Consider the following 23165-nt stretch of genomic DNA (forward strand, 5'->3'; position numbering starts at 1 on the left):
AAGGGAAATGTGAAAATTTAATGATATAATATTGCATTGTCTTCTATTTGTGAGCTATGTTTCAAGTTTCAAGTCTCTAGCTCATCGGAAAGATAGTATAAAATTGATTCCAAAATTAGTACCGGACAAGAAAGCGAGCAAAAACGTTTTAAAATGTTACTAGTGTCCCTGTTGCTCGAATTCGAGCAATTGCTAATTATAACAGGCGTTATTTTAAAAGGAATAACTACCATAATTTCTGATAACTTTAAAAGATTCGACTCAAGGATTATGGAAATACTCAATATGTACATAACAGATCGATATAATCATCATTTCATGTAAATATCTTATAATTTTTCAGAAGCTGATCTTGTTTATTTAGTGTTTTCTACAAATAGCCTTACTCATAGCCGCATTAGGTTGTTCATAATAAGGATTATAAATGCCATTAAAAAAACATTATTTCTATTTCTTCTCCTAGGTGGTGTTCTATGACTTGCCTATGTTTCCATGGTTTGCAAATCGGCTCTTTCAATGATTACTAAGAAATGCAGCACAGTGTTAACTCAGTTTTCTTTTTAGTATATCAATCTATCCAGCCTCTCTGGTTTTTTCCATTGTAATATTTACGCCAACCCAAATTTAAAGGGTGAATATTTAAGTCTGTAAATGTGAGTAAATGTCTGTAGCAAACTGTTCAATTAACAAACTTATTGTCTGTTTACTGTTAACATATGTTCTTCTTCTCACTTTTAATTTCTGACAGCAGCTGGAGTTTCATAACAATTTTTGTTTCCCATGTTAATCTTATGGAGAAATACGAAACTTTAAAGGGCCCCAGGGCCTCACTCTCTAATTATTTCCCTAAAAAGAAAGTTTCCTGCACAACTTCACGTTACGCTCTTTCCAATGACACCAAAAACATGTCAATCGGTTCAGTAGTTTCGGAGGATTAATTGTCACAAAAAACCTGCTTGCGTATTAAATAAGTATAAGATTTTAGTTTAGACATTGTCAAATTGAATTTTATTTCAATAACATGTTCACTGTTTGTCGAAATGACCCCGGTAAGTTTGACTTTAATACGTTCATCCATTATTGAGTTAATTGATTACATAGCATAAGGTCCAATCCCAAAGAGCTTCGCTCGCTTCGTTGAGCTAACAATTATTTTTATATTTCTCAAAAATATGCTAACCGAAAAAAATTTCCGAGTAAAGACTTATCTTTTAGCGAATTTTCCTACAGGCAAATACTGTACATACAACCTAGTACATTACGTAGCGGGTTGGAGTAGCGTTGGACTTCAACGTACATCCAACTTTACTGCATATTTTGGCTTAGTTTTTTGGGTCTCCCTCCAGAATTCTAAACCAACTTCCGTTCAGATTGTTACATGTATTAGATACATGTGTGTATTTACCCCCAACACATAGTGCATAGTTACAGAACATGTTATGCCATTCAATTAGCAAAGTAAAAACATGTACTGTCCAAATAAAATGATAACTTACTAGTGGGAAACTCGATAGTAACAAAGTATGCAAAATTATAATATATAAACACCATAGTAATGTTAGATAGATATTTTGTATCATGATCCAAATAATAAAGCTATAAACACGATCATAGAAGTTACAAATCCATTTCCTAATTAATTAATCGTTTTACACAGCTACTGACTTAATGAGAGAATTTTAAGAAACTTCGCCAAGAGTCACGTGGTTATTATTGTAAGTGGAATGAAGGAGGGGCGCGATCGATCACGTAATCTCTGTTGTCACCTGACTCCAGTAAACGCGGGAAGTTCACGTGCACTTTGGCGGGAGATCGCGGTGAACACGAGCCACAGGACACGGGATACGCTCACGCAAGTCGTCGCGAAGTAATTCACGTGAAAAGACAGACTTTAAGACGCACGTTTCCGATAAATATAGTTTTCCGCTAGAATTTCGTTTCACAACATACTGTTATCCTCAGCAAAATAGTAAATATCTTTTTTAAATATGAAAATTAAATTGAAATAAATTTTCTACCGTACGAAAATGAGTATAATACTGAAATAGAAATACAGTTCACAGCTTATTCTAGCAACTAAATTTATTCTACAATATGACATCGATATATTAAAACAAATTACTACACTGAACTTCGGTATGTGTCGAATACCCCCCAAAATCGTAGCTCTGTTTTTAGAAATTGCTTTTTGTTGACATCTAAAGTATGGCTTAGGCATTTTAAAAATTAATTATAAACACAATGAGTAGAACTACTTCAACTGAAGCCCTCCGTTTTGCGTGTTGAATAAAGATTTACCTAAGCTGAGTGGCTACTAACAGACAGATTTTAGATTAATTATACAAAATTTATATCCTTCCCTACAAAACTAAATGGCCATTTTACAAATTAATTTTTTTCTAAAAGATTTATATTGCCATAAATCTGTTAAGAAAAATTTAAGTTCTGATAAATAATTATTAATTAGATTCTAAGTAATAATTCAAACATGGTTTCGGTTATTATAGTATACAGTATATAGGCTACAACTTCAGTATCGATTGAAACCAAAAGCCTCTAACCGTAGCAAATTAAATTACATATTTTAAATTTATGTAACTTTAAAATATTAAAGAAAAAACATCAAATAAACAAAGTTTTAAGTTGGTTATTAGCTCTCATCTCATGTTCATTTACTTATGTTAGGAGAATGGAGAGGATGGAGAGCATGGCCTTGGCCGGCAGATAATTTTGTGCAGGATGATAGGTCAAGGATGAGATTAGTCGAAACACGTCGATGGAATTTCAAGTGTCTTGAGTTTTTTGGGGAATGGAAAACGATCTGGCACATATGTAACATGTAAAAATGCTTTGGGGTCTGTTCAAGGCACATATCCAACAAAATGTACTTTTGACTTTAAATGAAAATGTATACCTTTGAACTAAAGGTTTGGTCCCAGGCCACACGCTGTCGTTGTACTAGTCTTGAAACCACATTATTACGATATGATAATTACTGACTGTTAACAACGTGGCATAATTTGCGCAATTCCTCTGCATTTCAATGAACAACAAATGTGAAATACAAAGGAATTGGAAAAATTTGGAAATCATGGTTACTATTAATGTCAGTAGTACTGATAGCATACTATATGAAAAATTGAAATAAAACTTATTCATAAGAAATAGTATATTTCGTACCTAGGGCCGAAAATGAGGTTTTGCCGGCTTGAGATAGTTTTTAAGTTCGAGACGAGGTCGAGAACTTAAATCGTTCGAGAGATGCAAAACCATTTCGGTCCGTGGTACGAACGCTATTTTTCAACACCCTATACCCTATTACCACTATTCACCACTATAATAATGCACACTGATAGTCAACAAAACTACAACTTTAAGGTTGTGTGAAGAAAAAATAAGAAAAAATAAAAATAAATAGTTGCTAGGCAACGGTGACAAACACAATTCTATTGCAATGCTATGGATTTTGATTGTGTATTTAAAATGCATTATGTTTTAAGTAAGCGGACATCCGATTTTGCGGCCCCGGGATGTAAAAACCTGCTCGGTCCCCAAATTACGATGACAGCTGGCGTGGCCAGCAAAACGTAACTTTCAGCCACAAATTAACGTATGTAATACAGCCAGAAACATCATAGTGTGGTGAAAGAATATTTCTCAATACAAAATTTATTACGAAGACCAAAAAGAGTTTTTTGTGGTCAAAATATTTTAAAACACCAGTTACATGCCTATAATTCTTTAAAATCCTTAGCTTTTCAATCATAAAATATATTTTTTTAGGCTAAAATGAGTGAAATGATGAGTGACGGTTGAATGATTGAGGTGCAGATGTGTTACTGACTAGATCAGCAGACTCTTAGCCAGGACCTCAGGTCACTTTAAATACATTTACTGTGGCAGGTGACCTGCCTGCCTACAGGCCTCGTGTAAGCGCTTTTGTATGAATCCAATGTTTTATTATCTAATAGTTCTTCCTCCGAAGAAGAGACTAAATCTAGTTTAGTTGGGGGCAACTCGATAAGTGGCCCAGTTTCACTCAGTAAAAAAAATGGCAACCCTATTCCAGAAATGTTTCCCCAGAGGTAGAAAATATCCCCAAACAGCCCCCCTCTTTTCCCCCCGTTGGTGCAGTCCTCTACCAAGGATGATCCTCCAGGTTGGAGGAGGGGGTGGTGGGGGTGACCTTTGCTGCTCACGGAACACTTTCTGATGACGTAACTCAGATGAAAGTGACGTTCTGTGATCCGCCAGCCGCGCGTCCCGTCAGCTGATCTCTAGTATTGTTGTGGCGTGCTTCCGGTGTTTAACCGTACACCTTCCGGAATGCAGCGGTAAGTTTTGCCTAGTGTTATGTTTCCATCGTTTTGGGTGTCCAAATTGTCAAAGTTGAAACCAACTTTACATGTCTATTAAGATATATTATTTTCTGTTTCTAGAGTAATAGGCTATGTAACTTCAAAACAAAAGTTTGTAATGTCCTTTGTTTTATTTTTTCAAAGTTATGCTTTGTAAAAGTTGAAAATGTTATACTAGACAAACACATTCTTGCCACAGACACTAGGCATACTCTGTTCCTTTTATATGACAGCAGAATTTATAAACTCAAAGTAAAATACTTACTAGTTATCATAGATAAATTTTTGAAACATGTCATGAACTTAGTGCTAATCTTTAGGTTTCGTCATTTTTATACTTAAATTTTCTTTCAGAGTCAAATAAATAGTTAACAATAATAACAACTTTAAAGGGTCCAAATTCTGGAATAAACATAAATAACGTGTGTCATGTAGACCTATTGCAGATTTTGTGAATTTGAAACTTATTTATTCCAATATCCACAATGTTGGTTTATTGTTTTATTTATTGGAGAGTGTTTTAATTATTTCCCCTTATTTTGAACTCCCAATATAGAATAATGTCTTACAGGAGCCGTAATAGAAATTGCCTATAACTGTACTTGTGGTAGGCCTAAATCTAATAGACTATTGAGCCTAGTAAGTACGTGTATACCCATGATCTCGAACTGTTGTATCTTATTTGTTGTAGGGTTTTAAATTCACAAAACAATATGTTAACGATGTGGTCAATGGGTGTGTGTAAAATATATGTTAGTATTATTAATGCATTACACTATTAACAGTATTTATGGGTTTATTGTTTTTACTGAAAACTTTCGACATTTCAAAATTAAAAATTATTATCGTCAAATTTTTTGGTTAAGAGAAACGAGATCTAATTTATATATTTTTTAATTATTAGCCTACTAACTTCTAAAATGTGTTCCTTTTATAAATTCATTTATTTTTTTAGTGTATCCTTGTTATTACTTAAATTTGAGGCTGCTAGTTATTTATTCATTTTTTTTATTTATTCAATGATCGTTTGATTCGTAAAACATCAATCTTACGTTTCCCTAGCTGAGCTGAGCTGAAATAAAGCTGTCATCACATTTACTACCGTAAACTACGCCTTAACTTTGTATGTCGACTTGGTTATTCTAATCTATATAATGTAATGTGTTTAAACATACGGTAATAGGCATTCCCAGAGTGCATTGTGCATGCAAAGATTTGAGGAGTCGTGTAGTCAAGCGACGTAAATATCAATATTTCGTGTTTTTAAACCAGTTAAGAAGACAAACGATTAAGTAGCTTGTATTACACTATTTGGGATACTTTTGGTATAATCCTAGTGCTCAATTCAGAACACTGTCTAAGATATCTAAATATTGTGTAAATGATACGGTCAGTTATTTGTTATTTGAACATTGAAGTCTTGTGTTAGGTATAGCTATACATAAGTAGATTTTGATTGGATTTGACAATTTCCTCTTTTGTATAAAGAGTGCACGTGAAATGTTTTAATTATTAAACCTTATATCACTGTTAAAGTACAGTAGTGCAATCGACATGAAAAATAAATGAACGTTTGCATGTCCTAGGCTACAAATTGTTCTAGGTAAATAACTGTAAACTCTCTTAGTTTGAGTGTCTGCTGTAGAGACATCTTAAAGGGAACTTCTAAAAAAATATTTTTCTGTTCTGTGTTGGCTACGTTGTGTTAACGGTAATGTAAAAGTGCTATGTTTAAAAAAGTATTACCATTAACGATTTCCTTATCATTGTCGTGAAACTTTAAATTATAGTTCTATAATGCTTGAGAAGAGTTCTGTCTTAATTTAATTTTAAGACACCTAGATCCCGGGTTCGATCCCCGCCAAGACACCAATATATTTTATCCAAGTGATAATGCCGCAACCCCTAGGTCTAGCCTGAAGTAATGTGAAAAACAATCTTATTCCATTGTCTGTGCTTTGACCGTTGACAAAGGACTTTAAAGTTTCTTTAGGCCTATGGTATTTCTAGCATCAATATTGGTTTCCATGGATACAACGAGATAATTAAAATACATTGATATGCTGTTTTGATTGTAATTAATTGCTCCGATTGTTCATTACTTATTGTTGACTATTGATTGATATAGACCTAAATCAAATTTGTATTATTATTTAGTTCTAAAATTAACTGATTGTAAATAATCTGTGTCCTTTATCTCTGAGCTATAAACTAATTATGCTTTTTCAAACAACCCGCTTCCTCTATATACCCTGAAAATGCAAATTTAAAATGTAGGAAAATAAAAAAAGTGTCTAAAATGCACAAATAAAATGTTATATATTATCATATTCGTCTCAGCTGGTTTTATTTATTCAACAAAGTATTAAGTCAGGCCTCAAGAAATGTTGCATCTCACATGATCAGCTGAGAGGTACGTCTCGGACTAACAGCTGTGACTCACAAGGTGAATGGAGTCACGATCCGCACAGATTGCCCAAATCTAGTTCAAGAGTCAACATTTAAGACGTCGAGTCGTAATTATGTGGTTTAAATACCACACCGTGAGAAATCACAACTAATTTAGAATGTAGAAACTTAAAATACGTAGTTTTTCGTAATCTTGGGGCTCAGTATGGGTTAGAATTTTAGATATAAATGGGTTTGAATATTTTTCCACGGTCGTTTCTTAGTTTGGTTGGTACCATACCTTTGGAAACCAAAAGCTATTGTATTGATTAAAGTACCCACAATCACGGTACCAAATTTAAACCTGTACTAACTATACGTACAGTCGAAAATTTTGTTTTTAGATCAGTTTGGCTCTGGCTTTGAATTTTAGGATATTGAAATTGCAAGTACAATTTGATTCAACTAAACCTTGAGAATCATGAAGTTTTTTGTGTTGAATTTCGAAATAATTCGGATATAATTTGCTGTATACTAACAAGATATCAAACAAGCCACCGGATTGATTGTTGTACGTCCATGTCAAAAGATGTATATAATCACCAGTACTATCATATAAACGTATTTAGGTCATCGACATAAATCCAATAGTAGTAGGTGCCTCGCCGTTTACCCATAAAGAGTGACCTTAGTGAAACAGATTTTTCTCCAATGTCTGTGGGCTATGTTAAACAGTAAGTATTGACGTGAACGATTAGCGTTTATAACAGTACCAGGTTGGTTAGCTCATGTTGGAAAAGCAGCAATAATTTTGCTTCGAAGAGAGATAGATTTTGCTTCAAAATGACAAGACCAACGATATGCAAATAGTTTAAATGTTTTTAATTTTGGTGAATCGATTAATGCATCTTGGCCACACATATTTTATATGACAAAATATTAGCAACTGTTACTATGCGCTTTTTGAACATAGGTAGTGCCATAAACTAGTCCATACTCAAGCGGAAGTCAACTTTCTTAGCGGCCAATATAATATTTCGTTTAGCCAAGAAACTACCCACTTGCCGGAAGACATTTCCCGTCTAGCGATCACTAAAGTAGTTCCCATTGTCTGTCTAACTGCACACACAGATTGCTAATTGTGCCTCTGTGTGGGGAAATGGTGGGAACAGAAGGGTACCAGCATACTATGGGAAAGTAAAAGTAAATTATGCAAATAATCAGGAAGTACGGCGAGCTGCTCATTCTCAGCTGTTTCTAAGCTTTTATGAATCTCTTTATGCAAATACTATTATGGCTTCAGTACGTTAATGGTTTGTTATACTACCCCTGACTGGTAAAACCTTGTTTTCTTGGACGATTCAATTGTCTTAAAGATTTAATTTTAACTAATCATATAGTGTGGCAAGGACCCGCAATTCTGCACGTTTTCCGATTATTTGCCGTGGCGTCGTCCTGTAATCCAGCTACTTGGAGGTCACGAATTTTGGATAAATATGCATAATCTGTGGATGCGATACTCCCTGGTGTGGATTAACGTCCGCACTAGTGAGTACTGCGACTATCCGCAGTACTATACTGATAATTAGACCGATTCGTAAATAATTACAAGGCAAAAATGTGGTTCGGATTCCACTATAAGCTGTAGGTCCCTTAATTGCTATGGGCTGTAAGAGCTATTAATTAACAGTCGGCCTAGACAGTAACCAGGCTACAAAATCGCGCCACTCATCTCCATTCATACTTGGCTTAAAATACCTATACCTTCGCATGGTCACCAAATTCCTTACGGAATTATAATAATAGATTATTATTTAATTAGTATTTCCAAAGGTCCTGATACCTCGATGGGCTTAAATGGTCCTGACTAAAGAAGCGTCTGATATAAAGTCAGTAAAAAAGCTACCAAGATATCAATTTCAAATCAAAAAACAATCAAAAACCTCTCGCTCAATTTTACATCTTTCATTCATATTCTGCTTATAATACTCACCTAGATGCCAATGTTGTCTTAATAGCAGTGACAATGGTGATATGTCATATTGATCGCATTATGCTAATTGAGTATAGTGGATTTAGTTCAATTACCAAAGTATTTTTGTGCAAAAAACTTAATATAAAGTAAATAGTGGCACATTTTAAAGGAATTTTTAAATAAACTACTGTACGGCATTTAATGCATTTTCATCATGTAACATAAACACCAACGTACCGTACTACGTTTAGCATTTTATACCCATAGGACAATATAATAATAATGTAATTGACTGTTTGTTTGATGATCATTTAAGTTACCGCATGGAATTAGTAAATTTCATCACTAGGGCCTAAAGTGACTCTTTTCGACCAAGCTTAAGTTTTGTGTTGAAAAACACCAACACAAAAACACACCCAAGCTAAAATGGGCGAGGGTTGAAAAGACACTTTTTGTCCGTATGATGAACTATATTTTTTGTCATATTGCACCATTAGTAAACAAACTATTTTAAAAACTGAAATTGTGTTAAATTTAAAGATAACCTCTCAAAATTACTTGTAGCTTGTTTTCAATTTAATTTGCTAATGGAAGCAAGCAGCTGTTTAAGTGACTTCATTGTTTCGTCTATTATGATTGTGTTAGTGTACTCAAAATATTTACAATTAGACAACAATTAAATACAATCGAACTCCCTTGGGGCTAAAACCATTGACTATACACCTGTATATCAATGCCAGTAGAGGCGTATAGTCAATGCTAAAACACTGTTTACTCCCTGGAGAGTAAAAATGCTACTTTAGACATTTCAACGCATGCATTTAAAACGGCTGTTTTGGTTGCAGTATGACGAAATAGTATATTACGTACCTAGGGCCGAAAATGAGGTTTTGCTGGCTCGAGATCATTTTTTTAAGTTCGAGCCGAAGTCGAGAACAACGATCGAGAGCTGCAAAACCCATACGGCAAGTTGTACGAACGCTATTTTTCACCACACCATACAAAATGTAGAAAATGTATACAATAATGCACGCTACCATTTAACACAGCTACAAGTTTAAGGTTATGTGAAGAGATTTTTAGAAAACTCAGTAAAAATAATAATAAATAGTTGCTAAGGAGTGGTGACAATAAAACGAGTCTATTATATTATTATGTATTTTTAATATTCCATAATGTTGCGAACAGCTGATTTTCGGCCCTAGTGCCGCAAAACCTGCTCGGTCCCCAAATTACGATTACAGCTGTCATGGGCAGCAATTGTAAAACGTCTAAAATCATCGTAGTGTGATGAAAAATATTTTTTTTTAATTTAAAGAATTTATGTCAAGGGGGCAACCATGAATTTTTTATATTTAAAACTAACTGAAGGTGTCTTTCAAGTTTTAAATAATTGAATTCGAGTATTAGCCCAGGCAAATTAGACATATGCTCCCCAAAAAATCGTCTAAAGCTGGAAAGTGTTTTAATATTTTTTGGGGGTCCCAAATAAGACTCCTGTGAGTTTGCGACGGATTCTGACGTCTGCTTAAGTTTTGGAAGTCGAAAAACTATGAAAATATTGCACTTTTTTCATTTTTTCGCTTATAACTCCTAAATAACGAATCCTAAGGAAAATGTTGTCCAGATGTGTCTTTTAGTGCACTAAATTCCGCGTCGATTGATGTTAAATACGTCAAAATCGGCCAAACCGTTTAGCCGCTGTAGCTTTTCAAAGTTGGGATATTTTCATCAACATGGCCAAAAGGTTGATTATTTCACCAGTTTTCGACTTACAACTCCTAAACGACGCATATACAAAAATGCGCCTCTAGTGAGTAAAAAATCACAAAATTTTGCGTAGAATTATGATTATGAATGACTAGATAGTGGGTTCTTTCATGGTTATCATCCAGAGGTTTATCCAAGAATGTGTGAAGGGAAGGGAAGACCCCCTATGCAATTTTAAATCTAATATTGTTGAGGGGGTTACAAAAATTCTAGGATTCGTCCTAAGCATCATTCATACGATTCATCATTTATACGATCCCATCTCTGGACACTCCGAAATGATGTTAAGCGATTCTAATATATAATAAGATATTACAACGAGAAAAATTTTATTAAATATAGCAAAAATGTTATTTTTTAGCTTAATAAACGAAAGATGATAATGGGACGGATGTACATAGTTTTACTATGTATTTAGCCTATTAAAAAAAACGATTGGGATTTTTCGTAGATTTTACCATATAACTTTTCTACTTTTCTATTTTTCATAATTGGAATCTTAAGAATAAGGATTCATTCTTTGCTCTTATTGGTCTTGCCACAAATGGTGACATTCGGTACCATCTTTTTCGTCAGATATCGAATTGAGATAATCGTGCCCCTTGCAAGACTTTCAGACAGTAGTGCATTATATCCCTGCATTTCATATGGAGCGAGAAAATGTAAACCTTTTTAACATGTACACGATGGTCGAGATAGGTAGACGGAGTTGAGAAGTTCTTGTCGAACCGGTGGATTAGCCGTAGTGATGGGAGTTAACCCATTGACGTTAATTTTCCATACCTATCTCTCTGAATTAAGAACAATTTTAAATGAGCTCTAAAGGATTGGTGGATGAGCAGCCCCTTTTGTTAGAATCAAAGTCAAAATTAGTTGAAAGTGTCCTCTAGAAGAGACCAACCCTCACTTGATTTGGATATTTTCTGCTTCCAACCATGTATAGGGTCAACCTGCTTCTGCAACTTCGCCAAGCGTTGTAACCCGTCAGAACACAGTGAGATCCACATTGATATAAGTAAACAGCATGAGTAGTTTTAGGCTACATGAATAGTTAGATTTTAGACTCTTCTACATCACGCTTTCTTCATCAAACTGCGCTAGTGAATACGGACCTATTTTTAATCCAAAGTATGATTCAAATTGAGGCTTGGATTTAATGTGGAATATCACGTGTTGACTGAGGGGGCAGATTCTTGTTTAACCTTTGCTGTTGCCATCACAGCTCGCGATTAATGTCACCACTTCCTTTTATTCTGCACAGTTTATGGTCATTATAGGCTTGCCTATTTACGATTTTCTTGCAAGCTGTGCCTTTCCATTATGCTTTATACATATCTCGCGTTGATGCTATCATATGGGATAACTGCTGAGCTGATTGACATGAGCGAACTATTTTCAGTAAATGGGTCGTGACACTGGAACCATTTGATGAATTTCTTTTCGATCCCACCGTATCCGTGGAGTTTATATTGTCAACTTGCTGATTGTTGAAGAGGTGATCCCACAATATCCCTTAATTTTATGGGTAGCATTCACTGCGATGGGCCTGCCAGCGAACCATCGGGCTAGATCCCCATCATTGATTCCCCTATCTCGGAAAAGCTCTCCACAGTAAGATGAATCATAAATCATAAATCTTTATTGGTCATTAAATAATAGATGTTACAATAGACCTCGTTAATAAAAAAAGGTGCCAAAAAGGGCCATAGATTCTAGATAGTATAGCATGGAATCTTCAATAAATATAATAGTCCAGTCAAGGAATGAGGTGTAGAGTGCGTGAGCAGGTAACTAAGCGATTCCTTCCGAAACTTGTTCAGGGGGCTTAGGTTGTTAATATACCAAAAGTCCTGACTCCTAGGTGGTGAGCCAGGGGGTGGAGGGGGGAAAAGGGGGGGGGGAGAAAGGTACGCATTTTGGGTTTTTTGATTATATCTCGAAAACTATCAACTTTTTGTATACTATAGTAAATTATAAAATTGAAGAAGATTAAATTTTCTACAAGAATAGTATATAATGTGTTTATTTTGGTTCAACAGATTACGAGTTATAACTTATTTAATTGATATAATATTAAAATCTCCTTCCATAAGAAATACATGTAAATTAGTATGCGAAATGGGGCGAATCCTATCCGCCCAAAGGAAATATAAATGATATTCTGGAAATCTTGACAAAATTTCCAGTAATTTGACACTTTAATCATTAAAATTGATCCAAAATTAAGGCGAGGGCGAGGTAACAAAATGTCGAGTTTTGATGTTTTTTTATTGGAAATATAAAAAAATCCTTAAATCATCCCATTTTAAAACGCTCACCCTCGCTTTAATTTTTGACAAAATTTCATGATTAAAGTGTCAAATTACTGGAAATTTTGTCAAGATTTCCAGAATATCAGTTATATTTCCTTTGGGCGGATAGGATTCGCCCCATTTCGCATAATAATTTACATGTATTTCTTATGGAAGGAGTATTTTAATAAGATATCAATTAAATAAGTTATAACTCGTAATCTGTTGAACCAAAATAAACACATTATATACTTTTCTTGTAGAAAATTTAATCTTCTTCAATTTTATAATTTACTATAGTATACAAAAAGTTGATAGTTTTCGAGATATAATCAAAAAACCTAAAATGCGTACCTGTCCCCCCCCCTTTTTCCCCCCCTCCACCCCCTGGCTCACCACCTAGGAGTCAGGACTTTTGGTATGTTAACACCCTAAGCCCCCTGAACAAGTTTCTGAAGGAATCGCTTAGTTACCTGCTCACGCACTCTACACCTACTTTTGGATCATTCATTGACTGGACTATAACAAAGACAACAAGAAAATAAATAGTTAAAAATCATTTGAAAAAAACAGAACTATATACAGAAACAAAAAGTAAGGTACTTAAACAAAGTGATTGAAAGACTAGGTAACAGTTGACTAGGGACTAAGTAAGAACTAGATAACAATTTTAAAATAACAATTATGTTCTGCAAAAAATTCATCCAAACTGTAAAAAGGGTGGTAAGCAAGCCAAACCATCAACTTTTGTTTTAGCCGAGTACAAGGAATGTCAGGCATTTCACTTGCAAAACAATTTACTTTTTTAAGATGTTGCTCTCATGAGCACTTACTTGTTCATAGGCCATGCTGCAGGATCCATGACGTCACACTAGTGGATAGATTCACTGCCATATCCCCTATGTTTTTGGTAATTAGGCTGGTTGTTTGCCAGATTTCAATGGTAAGATTTTAAACTTCGGAAACTTGACAAGCATCTGATCTAGGGTTAACAATCAATAGCGGTTAAATGGTGAAGCCGATCTTAATGAATTGGAAAATATTCTATGCAGACGTTTATGCTCTACAGGAAACTACTACAGGAACATTTTTTTATAGCATGCGTTAGGAGACGTAAACCAAAAACTGAAAGATGAATACAGGGATAGATCGTATATAATGGGTGGTTGGGATATGAATCCTAGAATTTTCGGAACCTCAGACAACAATATTAAAACTACATAGGGTGTCTTACTCTCATCACACCTTATTAGATAAACCTCTGGATGACCATCATGGAATAAACCACTATCTCATGATTCATAATCCATTTAAGGACAGGATCTATGTCGTTACCAATTTTAGTAAAATTTCCCAACTTTAACTTTAATACTTTTTTCAATGAAATGGCGACCATACGAAGTAAGTAACAATCAATTGCCGTTATTGATTAATAAAAAACAAAACATTATACACAGAATTTGGTGTTTTCCAAACTAACTACAGGTGCATTTTTGTATAGCATGCGTCGTTTAGGAGTTGTAAGCCGAAAACTGGTCAAATAATCAACCTTTTGGCCATGTTGATGAAAATATCCCATTTTTGAAAAGCTACAGCGGCTAAACGGCTAAGCCGATTTTGACGTATTTAACATCAATCGACGCGGGATTTAGTGCACTAAAAGACACCTCCGAACAACATTTTCCTTAGGATTCGTTATTTAGGAGTTATAAGCGAAAAACTGAAAAAAGTGCAATATTTTCATAGTTTTTCGACTCCCAAAACTTAAGCAGACGTCAGAATCCGTCGCAAACTCACAGGAGTCTTATTTGGGACCCCCAAAAGGTATTAAAACACTTCCCAGCTTTAGACGATTTTTTGGGGAGCACACCCTATATTTGATCTAATTTGCCTGGACTATATATTATATTCTGTTCTTATAAAACGTGTCATTATTAGATCATTAAATTGTACCAATTTTCTCATAAACTACGATATGAGTATTGTATATTTTTATCAGTTTATAAAGTAGGATTTTACTAATTAATTATGTCAGTTTACCTCCCTATTTTCAGTCATTTTTTAAGATATTTAATATAGTACAATATTATGGTGACAGTTATAACCCAAAACCAAGTTTTTTACCTACAATACAATGATGTTTTCAGTGTGCAGTATGGTTGTAAGTAGAAAATGGTCCAGTTGAACATTTGTAGCAGCAATTAGAGGAGTTCTTTAACGCCTTCTAGTATTGAATGCAAGCACGCTACACAGGCTAGTGTTGAGGTTGCGTCGAGCTATTGTAGGCTGTAATTTAACCAGCGAACTGAGAATAACAATAATGCTATTTTTTATTCTGGGACGAAGAAAGTTAAGATTCAAATAAAAGCCATTGCAACCTTTGTCTTAAAAGCTATTCAATTTAAGGTTTACTTTCGAAGTATACAGGGTGATTGATATAAGTGTGCCAGCCGTTTTATACGAAAACTATAAGAGATATCAAAAAAACTTAAGTGGTAAGTGCCTTGGATTTTTTTATTTAAAAAATTGAAGTCAAGTCAAAACATTTATTTTAGCCGCCATTTTTCCAATATGCCGCCAACTTTGATTTTTCTTGTGGAAGACCCTGTATTTTATGATGTATTCTGGTAGGAAATATAATTTTAAGACGATTTTATTCTTGTGATTTTTTTCATAAACCTAACCGTTTCAAAGATAATAATGGTTAAAGTTTTGAAATTTCTGCATGAGAAAGAGTTTCGATAAAGGCCTAAGCAAGCATGCCAGCTGTTTTATTCGAAAACCATTCAAAATTTCACAACTTAAACCATTATTATCTTTGAAACGGTTAGGTGTATGAAAAAAATCCCAAGAATAAAATCGTCTTAAAATTACATTTTCTACCAGAATACATCATAAAATACAGGGTGTTCCATAAGAAAAATCAAAGTTGGCGGCCATATTGGAAAAATGGTGGCTAAAATAATTTTTTCGACTTTACTACGATTTTTTTAATAAAAAGTCCAAGGCACTTACCATTTAAGAGGGCGTTGGAGTCAGATTAAAAATCTTCGCTGACCAGGAGAGCGCAGGCAAACCAGTGACAAGTTCCCATTGAAACGTGCGGAACATGCCTTCACTTAAAAGCATATTTTTTTGTTACTGTTTGACTTAATGATTTGAAATATATTTTATTTTAATCTTAATAACATTTCGGATCATGTTTGCGGAATAGTTTTTTCTATGACGTCTTAGCAAGGCTAAAATAAATTGATGAATATATGGGTTTTACATTCTCTATTCCTAGAAATCCCTTTATTTTTGTTAAAAAGTCTCCTGCAATAATGATGTGTATTAAATATGCCTTTAATTTGAAACATAGTTCATAATTTTATATTGGCAAATAAGTGAGATATCAGGGTTTAAGTTTAACATTGTTCTTATGGAGGTAAAAATCCAACATGGCCGCACTCCAACGCCCTCTTAAATATCTCTTATGGTTTTCGAATAAAACGGCTGGCACACTTATATCAATCACCCTGTATATCTATTATTTTACCACTGATTATTTATTTTTACATAGTGGTTAACTCAAATGGTTTTTCCAGAAACATATTGACTTCTGTGCTACTGCTAGTGAGCCTTTCCTCCACACTTGCAGTAGAAACAGTTCAGACCTGTCAGTGCAAAGAGTACTGGAACTGCGTCCTTGGGTAAGAAACAATGTTGATATTTTGAATATCCACTTACATCCGAACTTTTATTGAAAGAAATATATTTTGTTGTGGTACAGCTTACATTAAAGTGAACTCAACATAGCTAATTAACATTCAATAAATGAGGTGCAGCTAAAGTAATAGCTTGCAGTTGGTCTAGTGGTCAGAGCTTGGGCATTTTGTCTTGAAGGAATAGGTCCAAACATCTCCTATAACCAATGGGTCTCGGTGGAATGCAAAATCCTGCCTGTTTTGTAGGACCTTTTACATTAGTTAGCTACACATTGATAATTCAAAACGTAAAATATATTATTGAAATCCATTGTTGTAGCCTCGAAACTGCTATAGACTAATATAAGGTGAAGGTTATTACCTCGTCTGCAGTTCCAAAATTGTAGTTTCTACTTTGTGGTTACATGTTTCGTCAGAACACCATTGTCAAACTGTCGTAGTACAGGAACATCAAAATCCACTTATTGTAGCTTCGTCAGGTAGACATTTAGTTCACATACACACGATGACACATACACGACGACACATACATGAAGACCCATACGGACGGATAACATTTTATCTGTCCGTACCATGTTATTGGACCATTTACGGACCGTTTTATCCATCAATTGGAGATGTTGTGGGTCCGGATCCTGGTACCTGCCACTACTTTTTACCAGTACAATTCACCCTTGTTCTGTACTGGCTCACCCCTTACATTGCTGGATTGCTGGATACGTTCCAGAGGCTGCCAACAGTGCCAACCACATTTTACTAAAAACCCCACAAGACACATTACTACATTACTACTTGCACATATGTTCACCCCACTTCTCTGTGTCAAATTGTTCTAAGCAAACATGTTTATTTTTAGCAAACAAAAAGATTGTTTTTAGTTTGTGATTTGTAAGATAATTTTCCCAAGTGATGTATGTACATTTTGACTTAGTCAGGGCTGGTGTAAGAGAGCGCATTTCATCGTCAAATTGTCCAATTGTCCCAGGGGTGGAGTGCCAACAACATACTGTGGACTGACGGAGTCCAGCGTGTGCTGCTTCCCTCGACCTCCCAGACTCGGCACCTCCTCTCACTCATCGTGTGGTCGCAAGGGAGCAGACTCTGGCATCCAGGGAGTGGCCGGCCCCGGCGAGTGGCCCTGGCATGTGAGTCACCTAGTGTTACCAGTTTACTCCCATATGCTCCTGTAAACAAGATTTTTAAGGGTAAATTTGATCAAGTGAGGTTACATTAACATATTCATAGGAGTACCAGCTAATCAGGGATTTGCACAAATAGTTTATTGTTTTACATATTGTTTTTCATTCTGAATATCGTGCTTCTTGCAGTGTTATCAAAGTTAGCAATCTTAACTGTAATTATTTCCATTTTTCTTCTTAAACTCTTGCATCAATAGTGGTTCTAACCTGAAGGAGAACCTATAGTACGCTGAACTGCAGCACTGTTCCTACCTCTTGACCTGTAAGAATTCAAAAAGATGTGAATACAACCTAAGCTCAGATCATCTCTGGAAACCCCTTAAAAGGATTAAAAGATCCATCAAGTGGTAATCATTGAATATATGATTTGTAGATTGATCGTGAGCTATAGGTATGTGATTAGTTTTGGTTTCTCAGTTATTGGGTTGTACAATAGGGGTACTAGCTGGAACTTTTACAAGGCAAGGCTTCATGTTACAGGCAGCCTTACTGGAGAGAGAGAGAATGCAGTGTATGTGTGTGGAGCCTCTCTGATAGATGAGTCCTGGGTCCTGACAGCAGCTCACTGTGTAGACAAGTTGTGAGTGTTTATTGTAACAGCAAGGCTTCATGTTACAGGCAGCCTTACTGGAGAGAGAGAATGCAGTGTATGTGTGTGGAGCCTCTCTGATAGATGAGTCCTGGGTCCTGACAGCAGCTCACTGTGTAGACAAGTTGTGAGTAACTCATATGTTTTAAAAGTCATTATTTTAAAAGTCTACGGTTTCTTCTATTGAATGTATAGTCCTCTATAAGTAGCAATGGCTTTATAAAACAGCATAATAATGGACCACAAAAGCTGGTCGCTTTTATCTGTCCATAGCATTGACTTGACACTCACAATAATTATGTTTAATCAACACCAGTCACTGTAAAATATTATTACAAAAAAATTTTACTAAAGCCTCAGACTTCAAAATAATCTTGTTCTCTCTTTTGTTCCAAATAAAGAGTTTGAATCCATTATAAATCAAACATTTTCTATCTTACACCACATCTAAAAATTGTTAAAAATTAAGAAGGCCTATGTGTAAAACCTCTAGTAAATGGTACTCTCAAGTATTGCAAGAATATGTCATCTCTTTTAAAACAAACTGCATGAAGTGTTGTTTTGGCATTCATAATTAGATATATTTCATTATGATTTAGACAAATATTAAGCTTTGGCAAGCTTTTAATAAGTAACGTCTACAAACTAGTCAATCCAGACAGTAAGGTGATAACATCGTGAATACTTTGATAAAGTTGTTATCCATGTTTCAGCCTAGGATCGTTCCAGCAGTTGAAGGTGCGACTGGGAGAACATGACGTCACAACAACAGATGAACCCACAGAGCATGAAGAGAGGAACGTTGCACAGGTCTGTAGCTTAACATTTTTAATATCAGAATCTTATAAACTTGTGGTGTAGTGACTACTGGGAAAAAGAATATCAATGCTATTCAGGGCTGTATTTTCTTAACGGCGGTTGCCGAGGGCATCACCCTAGGAAGGGGCCTCACTTTTTATTCTCTTGATAAATTTATTCCTCCGATAATCTGTTTCGCCATGATCGCGGGAGACAATGATGAAATCTGTGTGACCGCAAAAGATCTACAATATTTCGCCGTTAAAGTAGGAGTTGTCACTATTCATCTGCGATCGCGGAAGATGTTCAGGATGTACCCACAAACTCATAAGATCTTCACAATTTTGCTGTGATCGGAGGAGACGAAGATTATGTCACCTGTTTTATTGTATGTACACTACATGGCTTTTGTAGCTAAATTGTATGGGTTTTGTAAATTTGTATTTTTTTTTATAAATAAACATATTTTCGGTGGTGTTTTTGACCACTAGACGACATCTAGTTATTTTGAAAAGCCTCCATAAGCACATGTAACATTTCCTGTTAGAAATCATAATCCAATGACTCTAAGCCATTTAGGGTCAGCTTTGCTTATACAGTACTATAAAGACTTGGTATTTCCAAGAAGAGTCACCACATGAGTCTGACACTCCACTCATTGCTGCATGACGAATTGTTTGTAATTCCCCATTCCGATCTCCAGTTGTTGCATCCACCTAGTCCTTACCTTATTGTCAAACCAAATTTTGTAAGTGTTACTTTTCCATTTCAATTACTCGATATCTAAATTTCAGATTGTCGTTCATCCCAACTTCGACAACAAGACCCTAGTCCACGATCTTGCCTTGGTCCGTATGGAGAAAGCCTCCAGAAGAAGGACCAACATAGACATAGTGTGTGTTCCTTCTGACCAATTGATTTTACCCAAGAACAAGACCTGCTATGTCACAGGGTGGGGGAAACACTCAGAAGGTGAGTGAAGGCGAATTTCATGGATTTTAGGCTATTGTCATGTTTTAGGTAAAACGATGAATAAAATATGGACATCCATATACACAAATAGACATATGCATACTTAATAAACATAGCAGTGAAGTAATAAAAACAATAAATAGTATGGATAAGACAGAAGGAAGACATAAGAAAACCCAGAAAAGGACAGTGAAGGCACTATATTGTTAACAAACCTTTAGCCAAAGAACAATTTCCACTTATCAACGGAGTTTAATTAGTTTGCAGCCTCAGGATTTGAAATTATTTTCTCCTGGGATTATATGAGGGCGTTGACCCAGGGTCCCAGCCACATCAACCGAAGCTTATACTTCAATCCAATCTCCTGGGATGGTTTCATGAGCAAATATTGACATAAGTGCATTATATCAGGATGTTTCTTCTAGATTAAATGTACTGGTAATGATTATACAGTATACAAAAGTTTACTTTGCATAATGTGTAAGGAAGTTTCATTTTGATGGAGAAAAGTTCCTTCACACTCCTATTTTTCTAACTCAACAACTGTTTTGTCCAAGTGACAGCTCAGTGATTGAAATACAAACTTTCTTGTTTATTAAATACTACTTGGTACTGGGGGCTCAACACGCCCTCCTGTACTGGAGAGAAGGGAAAAAGTACTGGAGGCTCAGTACGCCCATCCTGGTATCGGAGGGAAAGGTAAAGATGGAGTGCCGAGGGCTCAACACGCCCGTCCAGTCAGTGCATGCTCAAAACGCCCATCTTGTACCGGAGAGAAGGAAAAAAATACTGTTACTTCATCACGCCCATCCTGTACCGGAGGGAAAGGTAAAGGAGTGCTTGGGGCTCAACACGCCCGTCCAGCCAGTGTGGGCTCAACACGCCCATACAGTGATGGTTGGCCCGGAGGCCCAACTGATTCCCTGCTGCCCGAGTGTCTTCCCTAATAAGCGCACATTTTCCCCAAAAGAGTGGGGGAACGTACTCAGTACCGGGCCCTGATAATGAGCTCTTTCCCCCAGCACATTATCCTAAGACAATTTACCTGGGGAAAAAATAATCAGGTAAAAGTGCTGGGAGAATACTGATAGTTTTGTTCAAGGAAAGGCTCTAAGCCAGGATTTTAAATTGTAGAAAAAGGAGGATAGCAGCTAGCTTACCTCGAAAGTGTAGGTAGGGCATAGAACATGTATGAAATACACTGTGCTCACAATATTTCGTCCCCTGAGGGACTTTGTGAAGTGTTGAGAAATAGTTTACAAATTACAAAATGACAAATTATCATTTTGTAATTTGTAAACTCTTATTCTACACTTGACAAAGTCCCTCAGGGGACGAAATATTGTGTGCACAGTTTGTATTTTCTACATGTCCTATGGGACTTTCTTTCAAGGTAAGCTAGCTCCTATCCTCCTTTTTCTACAATTCAAAATCCTGGGAGAATACTGAGTAAGCTACCAAGGGGTAAAATTGTGTATAGCTCACTCGTAAGAAGGCACATTTCTATGTATAGCTTATTCACTTTGTTAAAAAGGTTTCACTGCTACTTTATTCTCTGGAAAATCAAAATCCATAGTTCCATTTTCACGGTTCTATATTTCATCGACTTACTGAGTTTGAGCTGATATTAAGTATAGGAGAATGATATTTTCTATATTGTGTTTCTTGCTGTAGACTCGAGCCATTCCGTAGTTCTGAAAGAGATCTCAGTCCCTCTGTGGCAGAACAGTGAGTGTGAGGCAGCTCTAAGGACCAGTTTTGGAGCCAGATTTTCACTCTCCCCAACAGCTATCTGTGCTGGGGCAGAGGGCAAGGATGCTTGTGATGTAAGTTAATAAACTACACCTGAAACTCCTCTAAGGAGCTTTCTTAATTTATTTAAAATATTTTCTGGTGTGTCCTTTGGTCACATGTGCAGCGGACTACAAGACCATGGTTTGGGTCCTGGTTAATGATCACTACATGTTGTCGGTTAAGTTCACACTTTTACTATATCGGCTCACTCCTAAACTCCTTGCTTTGCTGGATAAATCCCGCACACAGGTGCGAAGCAATGTCGATTGGGGACAGGCAAAAAAACCACCTTAAAACCAACCTGAGTTTAAAAGTCCCAGCTTTTTATATAGTTATTGAATAAATTATAAAATTTGTTAGGAATAAACTGGACAGAGTTTTAAAAATAAGTTAAAACCCATCCTAGATGTTAAATGATTATATTAGAAAGCACAATCACATAAGCAAGGATTTTAAAAATCAACATTATCGGATTATATACAGTTTGTCTTTATTATTTCTAGCCAAACAAAAAACCAAAATAACAATCTTTCATGTTGATGAGGTTTAGTAGAGGTGAAATTTCACAATACTTTACTGGAGACGCTTGCATACCTTTTGACTCTAAAGACACACTTCTGAGTAAGCTGTGTGTAGCAAAGTCCTCAAACTTGAGCAATTTCCACAGACACACTTGTATGACACTCTCATGTGCAGGGTGACGGAGGCGGACCCTTGGTGTGTGAAGACCGAGGTCGCTGGTACCAGGTGGGCATCGTGAGCTTCGGGGTCGGCTGTGGCAGAGCAGACGTCCCTGGCGTCTACACTAGAGTGTCCTTCTACCATAACTGGATACATGAGACTGTTATACAGCATAGGAGGAACAGGGGCTGAACTGGGGGAAAGGTGAACCTGTGAATTGGAGAACTATAGTGAACCTGTGAACTGGGGAACTTGTGAACTGGAGAAGTAATTGAACTATAGGGAACTAGTAAACTAGTTAACTATAGTGAAATGGTGAGCTCTTCAACTGGGAAACTAGTGAACTGTTGAACAGGTGACAAACGTGAACACAAATAATCTGAGTAAGATCTCAAGTGTTTGCCCAGTTTCTTTATTTACATTGCTATGATTCTGAACTGATGTCTTTAAAAGCCATGTTAATTTATTATTGTGTTAGAATTACATTTGTTTGGATCAATCTTTGTGTGGTTTTGAAACATGTTTGATAAATTTTATATGTCCTTAGCAGAAAAATATGCAACTAAATGTAATCCTTAGAAGCAACACATTTAGATATTTTGTTACTGGAAGTCACCTTTCTTTAACTACTGTTCTTTTGTCT

General features: G+C 35.8%; 1 protein-coding gene across 1 annotated transcript; it reads left to right on the top strand.

The window, feature by feature from the left end:
- Positions 1 to 4220: 4220 nt before the first annotated feature.
- On the top strand, positions 4221 to 23021 carry LOC129003146 (phenoloxidase-activating factor 2-like). Its single transcript, XM_054431393.1, has 8 exons — positions 4221 to 4334; positions 16370 to 16474; positions 17475 to 17634; positions 18307 to 18404; positions 18991 to 19087; positions 19870 to 20047; positions 21722 to 21873; positions 22538 to 23021. The coding sequence occupies exons 1-8, from the start codon at positions 4327 to 4329 to the stop codon at positions 22712 to 22714; spliced, it is 975 nt and encodes a 324-aa protein (XP_054287368.1). The 5' UTR covers positions 4221 to 4326; the 3' UTR covers positions 22715 to 23021.
- Positions 23022 to 23165: the final 144 nt, after the last annotated feature.

This window comes from Macrosteles quadrilineatus, unplaced genomic scaffold (genome assembly GCF_028750875.1).
Source record: "Macrosteles quadrilineatus isolate MER2022 unplaced genomic scaffold, UCM_ALF_1.0 Scaffold_9__3_contigs__length_116548681, whole genome shotgun sequence".
In the NCBI taxonomy this organism is placed as follows: Eukaryota; Metazoa; Arthropoda; class Insecta; order Hemiptera; family Cicadellidae; genus Macrosteles; species Macrosteles quadrilineatus.

Excerpts from the sequence above, each read along its gene's own strand:
- LOC129003146 (XM_054431393.1), top strand. Across the intron at positions 18,405-18,990 it reads GCTCACTGTGTAGACAAGTT|CCTAGGATCGTTCCAGCAGT; the intron begins GTGAGTAACTCA and ends TCCATGTTTCAG. Across the intron at positions 19,088-19,869 it reads AAGAGAGGAACGTTGCACAG|ATTGTCGTTCATCCCAACTT; the intron begins GTCTGTAGCTTA and ends TCTAAATTTCAG.